This window comes from Rhopalosiphum maidis, chromosome 3 (assembly GCF_003676215.2).
Source record: "Rhopalosiphum maidis isolate BTI-1 chromosome 3, ASM367621v3, whole genome shotgun sequence".
NCBI lineage: Eukaryota > Metazoa > Arthropoda > Insecta > Hemiptera > Aphididae > Rhopalosiphum > Rhopalosiphum maidis.
In genome coordinates this window covers 34,075,081-34,093,169 of record NC_040879.1, presented here as the reverse complement: position 1 = coordinate 34,093,169, position 18,089 = coordinate 34,075,081, and the positions used below count along the sequence as shown (strand labels likewise).

The window sequence follows — 18,089 nt, the reverse complement described above, 5'->3', positions numbered from 1 at the left end:
CTTTAACTTGTTCAGCTTAAGCGCAAATACATTCTAATTTTGAATGAAGTGTAGTTAATATTTTATTAAGGTATATTGATTTTATCTGTTTTTTTTTTCATAAGCACCTTCATCATTACCTCTATCTTAATTTTGTTGTCTTTGTATTTAGGTTATAAGTTTATAAAATAAAAACACATAAAAAAAATAATATAACAATGCTTTTCAAAATGGTCAAATATGTTGTATGAATTGTTTATTATGCTTTAAAAAAAAAACTCAGATTCATAGACATTTCCCTATAAAATATATTTCCTGTATGAGATTTTTCTATCCAATACACTACCTTAAATCAGTTTTAAGATTTCTACAACAACACATTTGCTATACATTTTTTATTAAAAATACTGAAAGTTGTTGTCGATGCAAAAACCAAATAATACACTGTTAAACTTATAGTTAAGAGGAACTATAACACACTTTAAAATGATAATATCAATAAAAGTATATGACATTATCTAGATAGTATTATTACTTTTAAATTTGATAATAGGTATATTTATTCTAATATTAAAGCTGACATCACAAAATGTGTTCTGTTGAATGCAAATTTGCTATGATGTACGTTAATAAGACAGAAAAAACACATACGAGTGTAGCGTCCTCTTATTACATATTTTGTTATAATGTGTTATTTTATTTTAAATACAGTTTAAGAAAATTATTTATAAATATTATATATTATCTATGTCTTCATATTACATGAAAAGTTCCAAAGAAACAGTTCTACTTGCGTTTGATATATGCAAGACATATTTTTATATTTTTATTTTCATATTTTATTTATATTTATGCGATCTATTGATTTCATTTTTATTTTATATTTTTTAAATTAATTATATAATTCTTACAAACCAAGTCAATTCAATATAGTGTATTGGATTGGAAACATTATGAATGAAGAAATACCTTATGGGGAAATGTCCCAATACCAAACTAAAAAACACTTAAATATGTATACAATTATGCTCCTAAAAACGCTCAAATATGCAGTAAAAATATTTTATCATGCTATGAAAATTTTTATATCTATAACTCATTATTTTCAAACATCTTGAAAACATCAAAAAATTGATAGATACTTATATTAAAATTTTCACAATTTTTTAACTATAAATTAAACAAATTTAAAATGCGCGATTATACCAAAATATACCAAATATCAAAAACTTATAAATATGCAATAATATATAAAATAGCATTTTGTATACTGAATACTATCAACTTGAAATTAATTTTTATTTTTACCTAGCATTTGATTTGACTTAAAATATTTTATGTAAGTGGCGGCTATCCTATAGTAGAGGTGTAGCACCTGCTACACTTTTTATTAGAGGAGGGTGTGGTGGGTTGTCTATGTAATTTTTCATATGCTAATAATACAGAATAATACTTTGGAATATTCTAACATTATAATAGTAACTATTTTTTTTTAACATGCTTAATAAACTATTCAGTAGATGGAATAATATGTGAATGATTATTATTGAGAGTGGGTGGTTACTTCTTATATTTCGCTACACCAATATTTTTATGGATAGCTGCCATTGTTTTATGGTGTAAGCTCTTAAAAAAGCGCTTTTAAAATTAAATACTTAGCATTGGTTATAATTTTATATATTTTCAGTAGATAATTTTACATATTGCTTTGTGCTCTCAAAATGATTGTTCTACAGAGAGTTTATAGAAATAATTTATTTTAATTGTCGTTTGTAAATAACTTTTTTATGTACTTGTTTATATGAGATTAAATAACAAAAATTGAGTTATGACTTATGTATATGTATTATAACATTAGTATGTAGTGAATGTAAGATTGTAGTATTTATTATAGTATTAGTATTACTCACATTGTGTTAATATACACGATATTCATTTAATAATCATGTTACTATCAAGAAAGTTTAATCTTATATGCTTAGTTGCATAAACAATCACTTAATCATTCAATGAATCAATAAGCTGATGATAATTAAAACATGAAATCATTATTAAAGGGTCCATAATTTGTCCATTAAATGTAGTGAACTATTAGATTAATCAAGTTTTTGTGCAACTCTGTGTAAATTGTTTAAACAGAGACGTAGTGGCATACTCTTTGGTGAGGGGTGAGAGGGAATTTTAGGTGTTCAACTTTCCTCTGGTGCAATAACTATGTACGTAAGGATGGGACAGATTAAATCTATGTTCTCAGATCTCAGTATACCTTGGTATGCCTACATCCCTTAAGGACATTGACAAGTTAGGAAGAAAACCCACAAAATAAAATATTGTTCTATAGAAAACAATCTCTGTATACATTATAAACATCATATTTTGAAATATATATTATTAAATGTAACCCCCAAATATCTATATTTGCCACTACAAGAATGTAAAATTTTGTGTATGATATGTATAAATGTTGAGGTATAAATGACACTAGAATATAATTATGGTATTGGAAGTATTTTTATGTTAGATGGTGTCTTATTTATCTGATATATATGAAACATTGTTAGGTTTCTATAATATTAAATAAGGATAATACTATAATATTGTGATAATAATATAAGTTAGTATAAACTATACTTCATATGCCGCGTTGCATAAAAAATTTATTAATATAATGATTTAACAAAATTGAATGGACTAATTATGGGCTACTAAATCATGTTTAAGGGATCATTAGCTCACTATTGATTTGATACATTTTAAGTGATTGTTCATATGACCTGGCTGGCAATAGTGTAATTTATCACTTTTATAGAAATATATGTATTTTTGATAAATGTAATCTTATGTTTGTTTTATCTTGCAATTATTGAAATATTTGTAATATATTAATAGCTATGTATAGTTCCAAACATCACAATATTAATATTAATCTTACATAGAAATATACAATAGTATTTATAACAAATTAAATTTCATACATTTGCCTATATTTTATGTGACATGTATTTAATATTTAAGTTCATATAGTAAAAGAGTCCTGCAAGGACCCTTATTATAATCTGCCTGAATAATGACACAATATCTCTGATGATTGCTAAGTTAATTGCGCTGTATTAAGGAAGATACATCTTATTAACAATTATGATTTATTTTTCTGAATAAATTTCAAATGTTTAAATATTTTACATTATCGTAATTAAAATAATTAATTCATATATACCTATTGTAAATTACATTAAGTCACTGGCAGTATTTTATAAATTCTTACATTTTCCTTTTGGTATGTACAAAATATATAAATAAAGTAAACATTTTAAAAAATAATTTAAAAATGGAGTCTTATGTTTTTTTTATATAATTCATTGAGACAAGTGTATTTACAACATTAATTATTACATTGTCAATACACTTTTTTCATCAATTTTTTACCCCTCTACAGAGATTTGAAATTTAATACAATGCATATTTTCAAGTATGCCTACCAGTATCTACTTCTACAGAACACCAATTCAGTTAGTTATTTTTTGCAAATTTTAACAAATCTATTATATACAAGGCTTTAAACTTTTATTACTGTATTTGATAATAAAAATTGATTGTAAATCCACTATTTTTTTAAAAAAGTCATTTGAAATTCAAGTTGAACAACATCACAAATGTTTGAAAATTAAATTCAAGGTATTCCTCTTAGGTAATTCTTTTATTGAAACCCAAAGATTTATTTATAAGCACTGCAACTTATTTATAAACATCTTAATTTTAAATCTAGGTAAAATTGAATGTTTAAATTTAGTTATTGTAGTCATAGTTGTTTGGTACCTATTCAAAAACATTATTCCCTTCTTGAAACTTTTAAAATATATTGATATATTTTATACAATATACACACAATGGTCAATGACATTTTTAAATACAATATTATTTGTAAAAATTAATTTAACCTAACTGCATATTACTATGATTGTAAAATATATTATTATAATAGTAATATTTATGTATCAATTGATATTTAATGCATACTTATACTTAGTAACATGCCTATATTGACATGCCGATTTTGTTTAGAATAGTAGGCATCTTGTATGATTAAACATTGAATCCAAATTTAACACATCAATTATAGTGGTCTACTGCAGTACAGCTAGTGACCTACTCAATGAGGTACTTATACTGATTACGACTCAAACTGTAGAGAAGACGGTTACTTTCTTGCATTTTTTTTTTTTTAATAGCACATCATTTCTTACATTACTTATGAAAAAAAAAAAAATATTTTTAAATAATTAACCTAAATAAAAGAAACCGGCAATTTATTACCTATTTTTAGCCTGTAAAACATTCAACTTTTGAATTCATAAAGTTGTGAGTATATGACTATTAACTATAGGTAGGATGTAACCATGTAGGCATCTTTATGTTCAAAGGTGATTGATATTAAACAAATAGAAAAATACAAACAACATTTTAAAAAATTGATAATAATATTATTAAATTATAGCAGGTATTTTTTTTCAAAATAATTTTAGTATTTATAATCATACATTGTTGCTTAACATATAAATATAATGAGTAAATAAATAGGTATTATAAGTACGTTACTTAATATTTACTCAATTAAATAAATAAACGGAGAATTGAATAAAACGTTGAATTGAAACTACAATACTAGCACTTACAAATATTTATAGTTTCCTTTAATTATATTATGCATACACGTACCAACATTTTGTTGAACAAATTGTATGAGGCCTATATAATTACATTTTATATACATAATATAACATATATTTAAATTTTTAAGATATTCAATTCAATAATTTATGTTTAAATATATAAAGCAATTAAGCTTTATTGATTTTTGAACTAAATGCGTCTCGCCAATAATCAGCTGATTTCTGTGGCACAATCCTGGAAAAAAAAAATTAGTATTAACATACTATATTATAGTAAAGAAAAAAATAATAAATTTTTAATTTTGTTTAAATCATATACAGCTTAACGTATGAGTTAAATTTTATCAAATACTATTAATGACAATTTATAAAATTAATATTATTTCGCCAATATTTTTATATTAACATTGATACATTTTTGATTAAAGTGTGCCGATGAACTTAAAGTTTTTACATTATTTTATTTTATACCTAATAATATTATTGTCCAGGTCCCTTTAGTCTGTAGTCGCTTTTTCCCTTACTTAACTATTTCGTAATAATACTAAACGTATTATTAATTTATTTCTAATTGTCTAAATGCTTACCATAGTATTTGCATAATCAGTCTCAATATTTCTGGTACGGTTACAACGACGTCTTCTCTTTTAATTCCTTGAATTGCTGCTTGGGCAACTTGTGGAATTGAAACAATTGGTAATGCTGACCTTTTTGGACAATAAAAGTTAACTTCGATTAATGTTATTTAATTATTATTAATAATATTACACTACGTTTCTAATGAAATCTCAAGTAAATTGTAGGTATTATTACAAGAATTTAAAAAACTAAAATTTAGAAATTATATTATTTATTAATCAATAAATATTCTGAAATAGTCAATGTTATAATACATCGCAGGTTAATAACCTTAATTCGGGTATTAAAAAATATTTAAATACCTAATACATATTTCAGGCATTTTCTTTGGTTATAATCAGTATTTTTACCAGGTGTCTGGTGCAAATAATTTTCTATAATTAAAAAAGTATAGGTACTTTAATCACATTATTAATAAATTACAATTATTATTATTATTATTTTTATTTTTCAAGTTCATTTTAAATTTTATCTGTTTTTGAGTATAATAATTTGATTCTTTTGAATACCGATATTCAATAAAAATAATTTTATTCGCTGTTATATTTCTATATGCGTAGATTCGGGCATGACGTATAAGGTTAGGTAGGTTTAAAGTCCTAAAAAATTGCCATTAGATTTACAGGCACAGGACAAGTCATTGTGATGTCTTAATTAGTGCAGATTGAGTGATATTTACAGAGTTCACGCGAACAACTAAAAACATTGCAATTTTAGCACTTTGTCGGCTTGTTACAATCGTTTAATTGCGTACATATGATAAATAATATAATAATATTTACTCACTTTACTTCCCAGTGTTTGACGTTTATCGGGGCAGAGTCCAAAAAGAACGGATGAATAGTAGTGGTTTTTATGTTGTTTGACGGGTTGGCCCTGAGTTCTTCTCTGAGACTGGCCATCAGACCTGCAGAGACGGGAAACAGTTAAGCATAAATAATGTCTTACAACAAAATGTAATTAAATAAAGTAGTAGTTAGCCTTCTTGTTTTACATATATTATATTATAATGTCAACAAAAATCCCCTCAATCGATTCGATCAAAAATCCAAATTCTCATTGGTTATTATCGTATCACATGAAATGTATAAATGTACATGTAATATACATAAGTACGTAGGTGCTCAGGAGGACGTAGTACCCGCATATGTTGTCTCCGTCTTACACACGTGCGATACAGCAGATTTTCGTTCACAAGTTTTAATATTGTGCTGTTAGTTTTGATATTAGAGTGAACTGACCTATTATAAAATTCAAAGGTAAGATTATTATCCACGGCCCCACGTAGCCTTTTATTGATATTATTATTTTTAAATAAGTTATGATCTTTTTGAAATTGTACAGCATAATATTGAAACTTATGAACGAAAATTTGTTATATCGCACGTGTGTAAGACGGAGACAACACATGCGGACTCAACGTCCTCTTAAGAAATAAGTCTTACCCGTGACACCGTACTTGGTGGCAGCGTATGGCACGATGTTAGCCGCACACGTGAACGCCGCCACAGAGGACGTGGCCACGATGTGGCCTTCGTTGCGTTTCTTCATGGCTGGCAAAAAGGCGCGTAACATCTGAAAACGTGAAAGAAATCAAATTAAATATAACATTGCTTTGGTAAAACGATCGCGTATGGTAATGCACATCTAAACAGGACGAGGTGCATGAACAACGGAAGTAATTTGTATAATATTATACCTATATAGTTCGAACGTTGAACAATTGGAGCAAGAAAATATATAGGCATAGGTAGCGTATACATAAATATAGTGTATGCTATCGAATTCCAATAATTGCGTGTCCGATATAGGAAACGCATTAACAAACGTATAGACAAAAAAAAAAAAAAAACAAAAATGGACGACTGCAGGGTTAAAAGCCGGCCTTTGTTATTCTAAATTGCCATACAAACTTCGTATGCTAACTATATATACACAAAGAAAATAAGTATACTGTAGGTATACTATTTGTATTATAGCCGTGTAGGTACATTTTATTTTCCGTAAATAATCTAAGTATTTAATTTTATAGAACCCTGACCCGAGAGTTATGTACGGTTTTTATATCTTTTAGAGATTGGCCCAATCAATGACGGGGCGAGTCAAATGAACTTGAAACCTACTGCAGTATGGCTGAACGAGTTACCCGGTGTTTCTGTGATTTGATTATGACTCGGAAAAACGATTTATTGTTTTTCTCGGGTTAATTATTGTTAGTTATTTATTTTGTTAATAACAAACACGATATCATCCGCCATCCCAAATCTCAATTCAAGCCCGAAAATCTATCTGTCTATAAGTAATTGCACTTGCACCGCTCGACTATATCGGTGTATAATATACACTGCTGTATATTGTATATTATTTAGGTTGTTGTACGTAAGTGCGTGTGCCAAATATTATACTAACTCTCTAGACCCTACCAATATTATTTGCATACGCACTATGACATAATACGAATAAAATTCTTCACACACCATCACCGTTAAAAACGTCTAGAACGTACCCGTTTTGGAAACGTTCGAGTACCTACACTTTTGTCGTAATTATTTTTTGGTTTACGACGCATTTGTGCGCAGTACAGCGACTTATGGTGCGGGCGAGTTTAAATTCGCGTTGTCGAGATTACATTATAGTTCACTCGTACCTATCGCAAACGTATGGTAAAATCATCGTCGGCGGCGCAGTCGTCTGTAGCGGGTACCGATATAATATTTTCGCACGCACAGGACCGAGTCGAATCGTTTCGCGTTCATAATATAATATTATCGGTATTTTAACGACAGTTGTAAACGCGCGTTTTAATAAAATAGGATTATGATAATATAATAGGCGTATACTATACGTATATACGTTTCGTTCCGAAAGTCGTGTCCGAAAGTTATCGCACCGGAGACGCGCGGTTTCATTTTATGACCCCATATTCAAAATTACGGGAAACCGTATACTTTTATGAGCAATGTCGAGACTTATTTTCCGAGTGTGTTTCGAATGCGACCATTGGGATTTAAATACATCCGGATGATACCTGTACATTATATATATATATATAATATATAGTGGTTTTGTTTCTACGGCAATGAGCTCGTAAGCGTTTCCGTTTCGCGAGCTTTTATCATATTCCTATGGGTACGTTTTTACTACAGTTGCGGGAGTTTTACATATTATTATTATGTTTTGGACGTCACGTGTTACATTCGAAATGTAAATTTAATGGAACGCCCCATGTATATTTATCGCGTTCCACGTAATGTGCCGAGATAATATAATGTCATTTTTTTTTTTTTTTTTAATATATACGTCAATTTTCTTTTCTATACATGTTTCTATTCGTTCGCGTTACATCCCGCGTATATTATATAAATAAATATATTTATAAATAGATATTGCAGTTAAGGTTGCAAGGGTATATAATATATATATATATATATATATATTTACGTATAAATATAGATTATACACGATGGACACTCTTCCTCAAGTGTGCTGTTAAACTTCAAAAACGAGCCCCCGTTAGGATTAAACATAATACAAGTATTATTATTACTGTTACAGTGAAACCTCTCTATAGTGGACACAATAAGGAAATTATTAAATATGTCCGCTATAAGGAGGGATATTTTTCTACGGTTATTTACTCTTGAAAGTGTGTTCGCTATTAAGGCGGTGTGTTAGTACCTATATTATACAGAGGTTACGTATATACCGTAACATTATTATTATTATTTTACATTAACAGATACACACGTTTCGTGTACAGTATAGTGTTCTGTAGGCGCGTTTGACTTTTGTGTAATATATATTTAATTGGATTTGTGAACCAATAATGACCGTGACTCTTTTAATGACTTGCCGCGTTTAGAGGCCAAAAATACAAGTTTCTAAATTATATATAGTTATAGCTGTCGTGTGTGCGGTACACCTATGGCTATGGGCGATGAGATTTTAGATATCTACCTATATCATCTGCTATAAACTTACACGTGTTCAAGTAATCAATTCGAAACTCAAATCTCATTGAATGTGGGCAATAAACATCGCAAATAATTACGATATTATCACAGTAGACAGTATAATGCTGTAAGTATACGTTAGCAGTTTTCAATTTAAAAAAATGTGTCCGTCATCGTATAAAAACCAAGTGCGAGTATTACATTACCATCTACAATGATTAAATGATTGGAAAAGCACATTGTAATGCGTATTTCAATAATATTATATATTATTATTAGAGTACGGATTTTATAGGCTCTAAAACGAAGCAATATCAGTTATATAAATTCGATTTATAGGTACTACTTAGAAGCAAATTCGCGAAACTGTATTTTGCTTTTTTTGTGTTTCAATGCTTTTTCAATGGGTTTCTAGGTACTTTTTTTGTTTTAAAATAACATTTTTTTTTCAAAATTTGTTCTAAATAAACGTATTTGAAAGGTTAATATTTATTTTTACATTACCAACTTACTTCCAAGTTAAACGCATGTCTCAATCGATTTTATCGCGTTATGTTTGATCTAATTTATAGATTTATCAATAATATTAGTGTTGTAACATATTGTAGTGTTGAAAACCTAAACGGACGAAAATCACCGAGCCTATTAGAGATTTATTATACGCACTTAACACATCATTGTTATTGAGCTTTTAAAATTCTATTTTTTTAAACTATCTAATACTGTATATATATATATATATATTATTCGTATTTCGTTAAATATTCGCGTTTCAAATAAAAAAAATGTATATAGTTTGGTACTTCAACATTGTGTTAGCTTTTTGAGTGTATAGCAAAAAATGAACAGGATCATCACGATTGTCGGTGATATAGAATAATTAGCCTTTGAATTTGGCTCATCGCATATGATATCACGTATAGGTACTCTAATATAAGTAATGGCTCATAAAACTATTATAGTTGTACGCGAACCTATAACCGCACAGTCTGACGTATCATACACACACACACATACACATATATATCTATATATTTACTCTGCCATTTGTGAAACGGGTCGAGTTAAAACGATTTAATTTAACAGTTTCGTGCGACTTGGCAATAATAATAGTTAAATAATAATAAAAATGTCTTTGCACTAATGACAAATATAATTACCGAGATAGGTATACCTACCTATATACCCACTTTCTCGTGTCTACCTAGTTTTTGACAACGAGTTCCACAACAATATTGCATTTAATGTAATTGCCGCGTATTCAACACAATTAATTGTGAATTATAATTTTTCATTTCGTTTTTCACATTATACTTATATATTAAATTATGCAAACTCGTTGTGTCGTAGTACGTCTTTTTTTTTAACGAAAGGTTACAGAATATATTATTTTCTGTCAAATGGACATTTGATTATATTATAGTATTATACCTACATAAACATAAAATAGGTAGTTTCATTAATATAATTGATTATTTGCAGTAAAGGTATCGAAAACGATATAAAAATCAATTATGGTCGTATTTACTTTTTAAATAGAAATCCATTTCGTTAACGAACATTTAGAAACGATTCTATTTTATGTTTCAAACTTAAATAGTTTAAGTTGTACATTAGATTACTGAGTAAGCTTAAAATCCTATAATTATCAATATCAAAATCAAATCTACATGGCAGCGGGGTCACATTCTACACTTTTCACTATTTCAATATTTTACCAAGTCATAAACTATAGAATGTTAGAATCTATATTTTCACCTACAAACACACACACACATACATATTATGTATATGTGTTATGATAAAAATACGAACACCTGTGAAACCTAAGATACATAAAACAGTTTGGTCAAACTAACAAAATCATTTTTGTAGTTCGGACTTTTACAAATGAGATTTGGTAAATCATATTTGTTACCAATATATTATTTGATATTTTTACCTTTGCTTAATTACAATATTATACGTTAACTTAAAAACGATAATTATTATTATTTAAGTATATTAGGTACTATATTAACTACAACTAGTATAACATAATTATTATGCAGTAGGTACCTCTATAATACAACCTATTAAAACAGGAAGGGTAAATTTGTTTTTGTGGAGAGTATCACTATTATTTTACATTAGGTATATACTATATTGTCGTGACACTCACCCAAAAGTGCGAAACCAGGTTGACGTCGATCATGCGCTTGATTTGATCGTCGGTGGTGTCCATCAAAGGCGCGCTGGCTACAATACCCGCGTTGTTGATCAGCACATCCACTTTACCCCATTTTTCTTCCACCGCCTTTGCCAGTTCGTTCACTTGGCTCGGCTCAGCCACGTTGGTCGTGTAAAAGTCGGCTCCAGCGTCCGCGCCAGTCCGGCCGCCGTTGATCACGTCCGCCGTTTCTTTGACGCCCTCCGCGTTTATGTCCACACACACCACTTTTGCACCCTCTTTGGCCAACTGGTAGCTCATTTCCCGGCCAAGTCCTCTGCCGGCACCAGTCACCTGGTGGAGAAAATTTTAATACGTTTGTCAGTAAATTAAGTTATACATAATATTTGTTTCTGTTGTGATTTTTTAATGTATAAAAAAACAATTTAAATTTTTATTAGAATTATTAGTTATTACACTAATTAGTCATTTATTTTTTTTAAAGTATACTCAAATAAAACTATTATTATTGCTTATGAAAAATACGAATTTAGGAACGAATTGTTAGTTAACATTAAATTGTTTAAACAATTTAAACAATCTAAAGTAATTGAAGTAAAACGTTAGAGTCTGATTCTATGAACTATTAAAGTCATAGACTACCTAGCTAATAATGAATTGTATACACTTACGACTACGACTTTATCTTTTAAAGATTTTTCAACTGGAAATATGGTGACATATGCTAGGTTGATGAATGCGTATATCGAATGAAGAACTCCTACTACAACTTTCGTGACGATTGGTAAATAATCTAATACAATGTTTGATGTCTGTACTCCTGAAAAAAAAACAACAATATTAATAATCTCATAGCTTAAATAAAGTAATATAAGACTGAAATGTATTTGTTGAATTTAGCTTTGTTGATCTTTTAAATCTTAACTCGTTTTATAATATGAAATTTTTTAAAAATTTGGTTGTTTTTATAGAAAAATAATTAATAGATACAAGCATACAACTAGTTATCTTTTAGGTACTTTTTTGATTGTAAGTACTATTAATTATATTTTATAAAATATGCTCAAAAATGTTTACAACTAAGTGCATTTTGACAGACCAGTCTAAATATATTCTGTTGAAATGCTTTTATTAGTGCTTGAAACATATTTATTTATGAGTTGCAAACCAACATTCTTTAGTTAAATGTGAAAAACAAAATAATATACATGATAGATTATACTATAATTGTAGGTCGAACCTTCAAAAAATAAAATAGATAAATAAAATTGGTAATTTTAAACCAAGAAAAAATATTTACTATCTCATTACTTATTTTTTTTATGAATTTATAAATATTTTTAAGATTTGAATTTCGTCAAAATTCTAATTTTAAACGCTAATAAAATAATGTTGTAATTGCATTTTTATTCAGCGAAATGTTTTCTATTGACATTTTAAAGAAAAAAAATGGAAACTAAAAATGTCTATAAATAGTTTAAAAAGAGTCAAAATATTTAGAAAATATTAATTTATACAGGAAAACCTAACTTAAACTTTTGGTAAGATAATAATATTATGTTTTTGAATTACACCAGTTTTAACAAGATCCATTTGTCTACACCAGTTGAAAATCGAAGTATTTTTATGGTTTCAAAAGACACGCATTATTCATCTGTCTGTCCAGAATCTAAAAATATTTATATTACTGTTTTTGTATTATATTATTGAACAGGTACATTAAATTACAAATACGTATAATTAGTGAAGAAATTGTATAGAATTAAACAATAATGTATAATAAAATATACTACACAAATCAATATCTAAGTAGGTAATGAGTATAATGAATGATGAGTATAATAACACAAGTTTAATGTCATTAAACATGTTACAAGGTAATACCTCGATAGTATTTTAAAAATTTAAAATGTAGCGTAAACTTAAAATTTACGTTGTAAGGTTTTCACTGAAGACAAGTGGTTATCGCCGTTATCGGTACTTGAATTGGATGAAAATATATTTTGTCAGTAGAAAAGTGAGGGACGTGGTATGGAGAAGATGCATACACAGCATCAAGCCATCGTATTAAATATATGTATATTTGTGTGTGTATTTACGTTTTACATGTATCAGAAATGACATATTTAACATGGGGTTGAGTCGGGGGAAAAGTTTTAGACCTTATATACACGGAGGAAATCTGAATAGAGGGTTTGCTGCGATACGACTGGGGATAAAAAGATGTCCGTCTCTCATTAGAATTCGCAGAACTACACCGGGTGTGTGGGCATCCGTGCCAAACAACAATACATGAATATATATTTCTCGATAACCCCGAGGGAATGGTTTTTTTATTCGTTTCAATGATATTGTGAAAAGAAAAATTAGAATAGTGTATTTTGAACATTTACTGGTTACTGTTGCCATGCTATAATATATATAGTTCCAGCCAGGGCCGGTTACTGTTTGAAAATTAAAAGTTAGTCTCTCGGGATATGCCTCGAGGGGGACATACTGATGGCCTTAAATGTGTATATATACTTCTTCCTTATACGATTGGCGATCTATCTAACGGCATTGGACCCAATCCTCCGGGGTCTAACCTTTCGCGAAAAAACACCACATAATACGTACCTAACATTTTAAAAATAAATGAAAACTAAATTTACTTTTTTTTTGTCGAATAGTCGAATTGCTTAAACTTAATGACTTTTATAATGTTTATATATTTATAACTTATCTATACATGTTTTCAATAGGTACTAAATGTAGTAACATCGACATTACGCAGTGCTTTTATACATTCAGGTTACCTACCTATCTATTCTTTCACTGTGCTAACTTTGAATGGTTATTAAAAATACCAATTTAAAACGATTACTATATTGGCAATAAAAACACATTCGATATATTCATCTGAAAAATATTAAAAAGTGTGACTTATAAAACCTGTGAACTACAGTATAGTTTATTTATTGAAAATTAATAATGGTTCTTAAAATTATAATAATATAATGTATAATAACTTTATCTTTTATAGTTAATTCACTACAAAGCTTAAAAAAAAAAAAAATTAAAACACATTTTATTGGGCGTTTTTCAGCTTTATAGCTTTGTAGTGAGTTAACGATTGAAGATAAAGTTCTGAAAATCTTCACTGCATTTCTTCTAGCTAATGCGAATCTAACAAGACCCCAAATAACAAAATCCGTTCTCCAGTTTCGGTAATCTACCACGCTAAATGAAAATCTAGCAAAAAATAACTATTTTTTCTAACTGTGATAAATTAAATAATTTTTTAATCACACATTTTGTATCTAATTAATAATCTCTTTTTATTGAGGTATCAACCAACTTTTTTAGCTATAATAGTTTTGGAGAAAAGTTTAAGAATAGAAATTTTGGGACTGTTCATGCCGACGTTTTTGTGAATTCAAATCGTTATACCGCTTGGGTGTGATATCGGATCTCTCTCATTAATATTTTATGTTAAAGCTTGCCTAATTATCCACCTACTCGTTATGACTGAGTTACATTTTTATCATTTTTCTATTTAACACAAATTCTTGAAGTTTTAAAAATTCAGACATTTTTATTTCAATTACCATACTTGCTTGATTAAAATTAAGAAAGTAAAATTAAAATTGCACTGATATACTATTTACTATTGTCTTGTATTTATATTTCTGTTTCAAATATTTTAAAATTATTTTTTAGCTATTTTTCTTTAGAAATGTGTATACGATATATATAGGTTTAAATGCACAAAATAAATGAGCATGCCGCAAGACATCATCTATTATAGTTATAGTGTAAGACCAATAACCATATTATACATATTGTTTGCATTATTTTCATTTGGGATTTCTTTTAATTAAAATAAAAGCTATTACACACTGAAGTATTCATTCTTAAGTTTACTATACTACTCTAACCTAATCTAACCTGTTTAGTATTTATGCTGAGTATAACATATTATATCATACATAAAATATACTATTGTCTTATTCAATTTTTATTAAACATACAGATAAGATAAATTTATAATTTTTATATTTAAAAATAAAATTTTATTTACTACAATTGGTAAAATCTAATATACCTACATCCGTGTTCATTAAAAATGTTTATCGGTTGATAAGTAATGGTTTTATAAACGACTTTTTTACTTATGTTTTAGAATTTGAGTGATGCATAACTTTCTGGTACTATATGTGCGCACTACGTACTATAGAAACTTTTCAGATGTAAGAAATGTCAACTAGTTGGAAACTTAAACAAATATTTTTTCACTTTTTCAGAAGTTTTCTGAACTCTTAAGCCTCAAAACCATACAAAAAATAAAAAAATAAAAATAAACATGAACTTTATAGCACAATATTTTTAATAAATTTAATTAATTTAATTAATTATTTTTTTGTTGATAATTTAGAAAATAATTAATATTTTCATAATTTATTGCCATTTAAAAAGTAAGTATACCTATATTTATATATACGATATTACGATATAATTAATTGTATAATATAGCATTATAATTACGTATATATTTATACACACAATTTTATAATTATATTAATATTACATCCTTATATATTATATAAATTACTATATTTACAATATTATATTTATAGAAGCAAATGGTATAGTGTTATTATGATGTATAACAAATAATAATATTGTAGTTTTTATTATAATTATTTGATTGGAGATGGATTGTAAAGTACTATAGTTATTATGTTTGTGTTAATAGCAAAATATTTCTAGTTCGTATTTCCATGGTAAACAAGACAACCAGAGCCAATAACTGGTTCAAAATCCAACGTACAACAACTTTCAATATACCTATTTTAATGTAGCGTGTAGTGCGTATTGCGTACAAGCCTATTATTGCGTAGTTTTTAAGTTGGTTCGTATTATAATCTGCAAATGTTTTTAATTTAATAAAGTAATTGTACATTGAACAAAATTATTATGACTTAGGTATGGGGCCGGGATACAGCTACACGTTTTTCACATTTCATTTAGGTATAGATGAGGTATATCTGTTTGAGTTAATTAAGTAAATAGTTACCTACCGACTTTTCTTGAAGTACGGTACACAATTATAAGCTTAAACGTTCAGTATATAATTAATTTAATTACAATTCGTAAGCAGTTTGTTACTTTAAATATAAGTTTATAGTATATGTTAACTATTATCTACTCCATATATTTACAAAATATTTGTATTTGATTTAATGCACACGTATTAATTATAAGCTCTATATTAAAATTCATCAATATCAAAGAAATTATTTATCAATTCGATTTTGATTAGTGATTACATCTTGTAAATATTTAAAAATATGATATTTAACTTTAATGTTATTATGCAATATTGTATATCATTTTTCACTATTATAATGTAGTAAGTATTACAATCTCTCCATTTATTAGTTATTCTATTATCTATTTAGTATATCTTAGTAATATGAAATATTGGATTTTTCCGGTTTCTCAAGACGAAGGTTAAATAACGAGAGGTAGAGTAAATCACATCATATTAAATTTCCTCGTGAAAATCAGATGTATTAAATACGTCCGTGAACAACATTTGTTGTAAGTAAAGGTAATAGCAATACCATGTGAGATTGATGTTTTTTTAAAAATATTACGATTAACTATTAAGGTAAACGACATTGTTATTAAAAATATAAATAAATAAATAAGTAAGCGCACATTATTGATGTATGACACGATTTAAATTCTATAACAAACGTACCAATAATTAATGTATTATAAATATTATGAGACATCGATAATGTTTCTTCTGTAATAAGTACGATTATATGGTCGGTTTGAAAAAAATAAAACGATTCTGCGCGGACCGAATTTGACGGCGAGCTAAAATTGTATTCAAATATTACGGTCAACAGCAGTATATTATTGTTATCTATCGTCGGTATCGCGGTGAGACGTTACCGAAATAATATGTCCGCGAGTGGCGTGAGTACAAAAATTGTCACACTAATATTGTAATTCAAACGATTAACCTATACCTGTATCACGGCGTTATGACATAATGGCATGAAAACAATATAAAAATAATATCGGAAAAAGAGAAAGAAAAAATGATATCGTGCGCGTACCGTTTGACGAGGATCTGTTACCGGGCTGTTGTGCTGCTTCCATTTCGACAGCTTGTTGTATCCAATCGGCTGAGACGTGTATAGTAATATGATGTATTGCTGTTGTTGTTCGTCGGTTTTTCGTGCAGCCGCGTGACAATGTTGACGACGGTGTTTCGATGACTGCGATACGACGGCCGCGTGCCTACGCTTACGGCGAAAATGACACGATGAGGGGCCGTTCAAGAACGCCGAGAATGATATCTACGTGCCGCGAGTAGTTGAACAAACCTCTATGCTCGCACGGAAGATCACCTTGGTGTGCATTCAGGTCTCAAAACGACATACGCTATCGGCGCGTTTTCGCTAAAATATAGTTTATATATTATATTACACTACCCCGTCGACCGTAGATCCGGTTTTTCGGGTGTATGCCGTGTAGGTGTAAATATCGCGCACCCATTCGAAACGAGTAGACACGAAAAATATAATATATCTACGATAATAATGTAGATACACTGCTGCAGTCGATTATGTTTTGATACAGTTCGCGTTGTATGAAATACTTCCAAGGCTTGGCCTTGAA

The 18,089-nt window shown here is 28.3% G+C and overlaps 1 protein-coding gene across 1 annotated transcript; it reads right to left on the bottom strand.

Annotated features, from left to right (window-relative positions):
* Positions 1-4,498: 4,498 nt before the first annotated feature.
* On the bottom strand, positions 4,499-17,826 carry LOC113556329 (estradiol 17-beta-dehydrogenase 11-like). Its single transcript, XM_026961199.1, has 7 exons — positions 17,525-17,826; positions 12,083-12,231; positions 11,403-11,744; positions 6,734-6,863; positions 6,075-6,195; positions 5,237-5,356; positions 4,499-4,884 (listed from the first exon to the last, which is right to left on the bottom strand). The coding sequence occupies exons 1-7, from the start codon at positions 17,565-17,567 to the stop codon at positions 4,818-4,820; spliced, it is 972 nt and encodes a 323-aa protein (XP_026817000.1). The 5' UTR covers positions 17,568-17,826; the 3' UTR covers positions 4,499-4,817.
* Between the last annotated feature and the right edge of the window lie 263 nt (positions 17,827-18,089).

Excerpts from the sequence above, each read along its gene's own strand:
- LOC113556329 (XM_026961199.1), bottom strand. The coding sequence starts at position 17,567 with ATGGAAGCAGCACAACAGCCCGGTAACAGATCCTCGTCAAACG. Across the intron at positions 12,232-17,524 it reads TAACAGATCCTCGTCAAACG|GAGTACAGACATCAAACATT; the intron begins GTACGCGCACGA and ends TTTTTTTTTCAG. Across the intron at positions 5,357-6,074 it reads GTCAAACACTGGGAAGTAAA|GTCAGCATTACCAATTGTTT; the intron begins GTGAGTAAATAT and ends TTGTCCAAAAAG.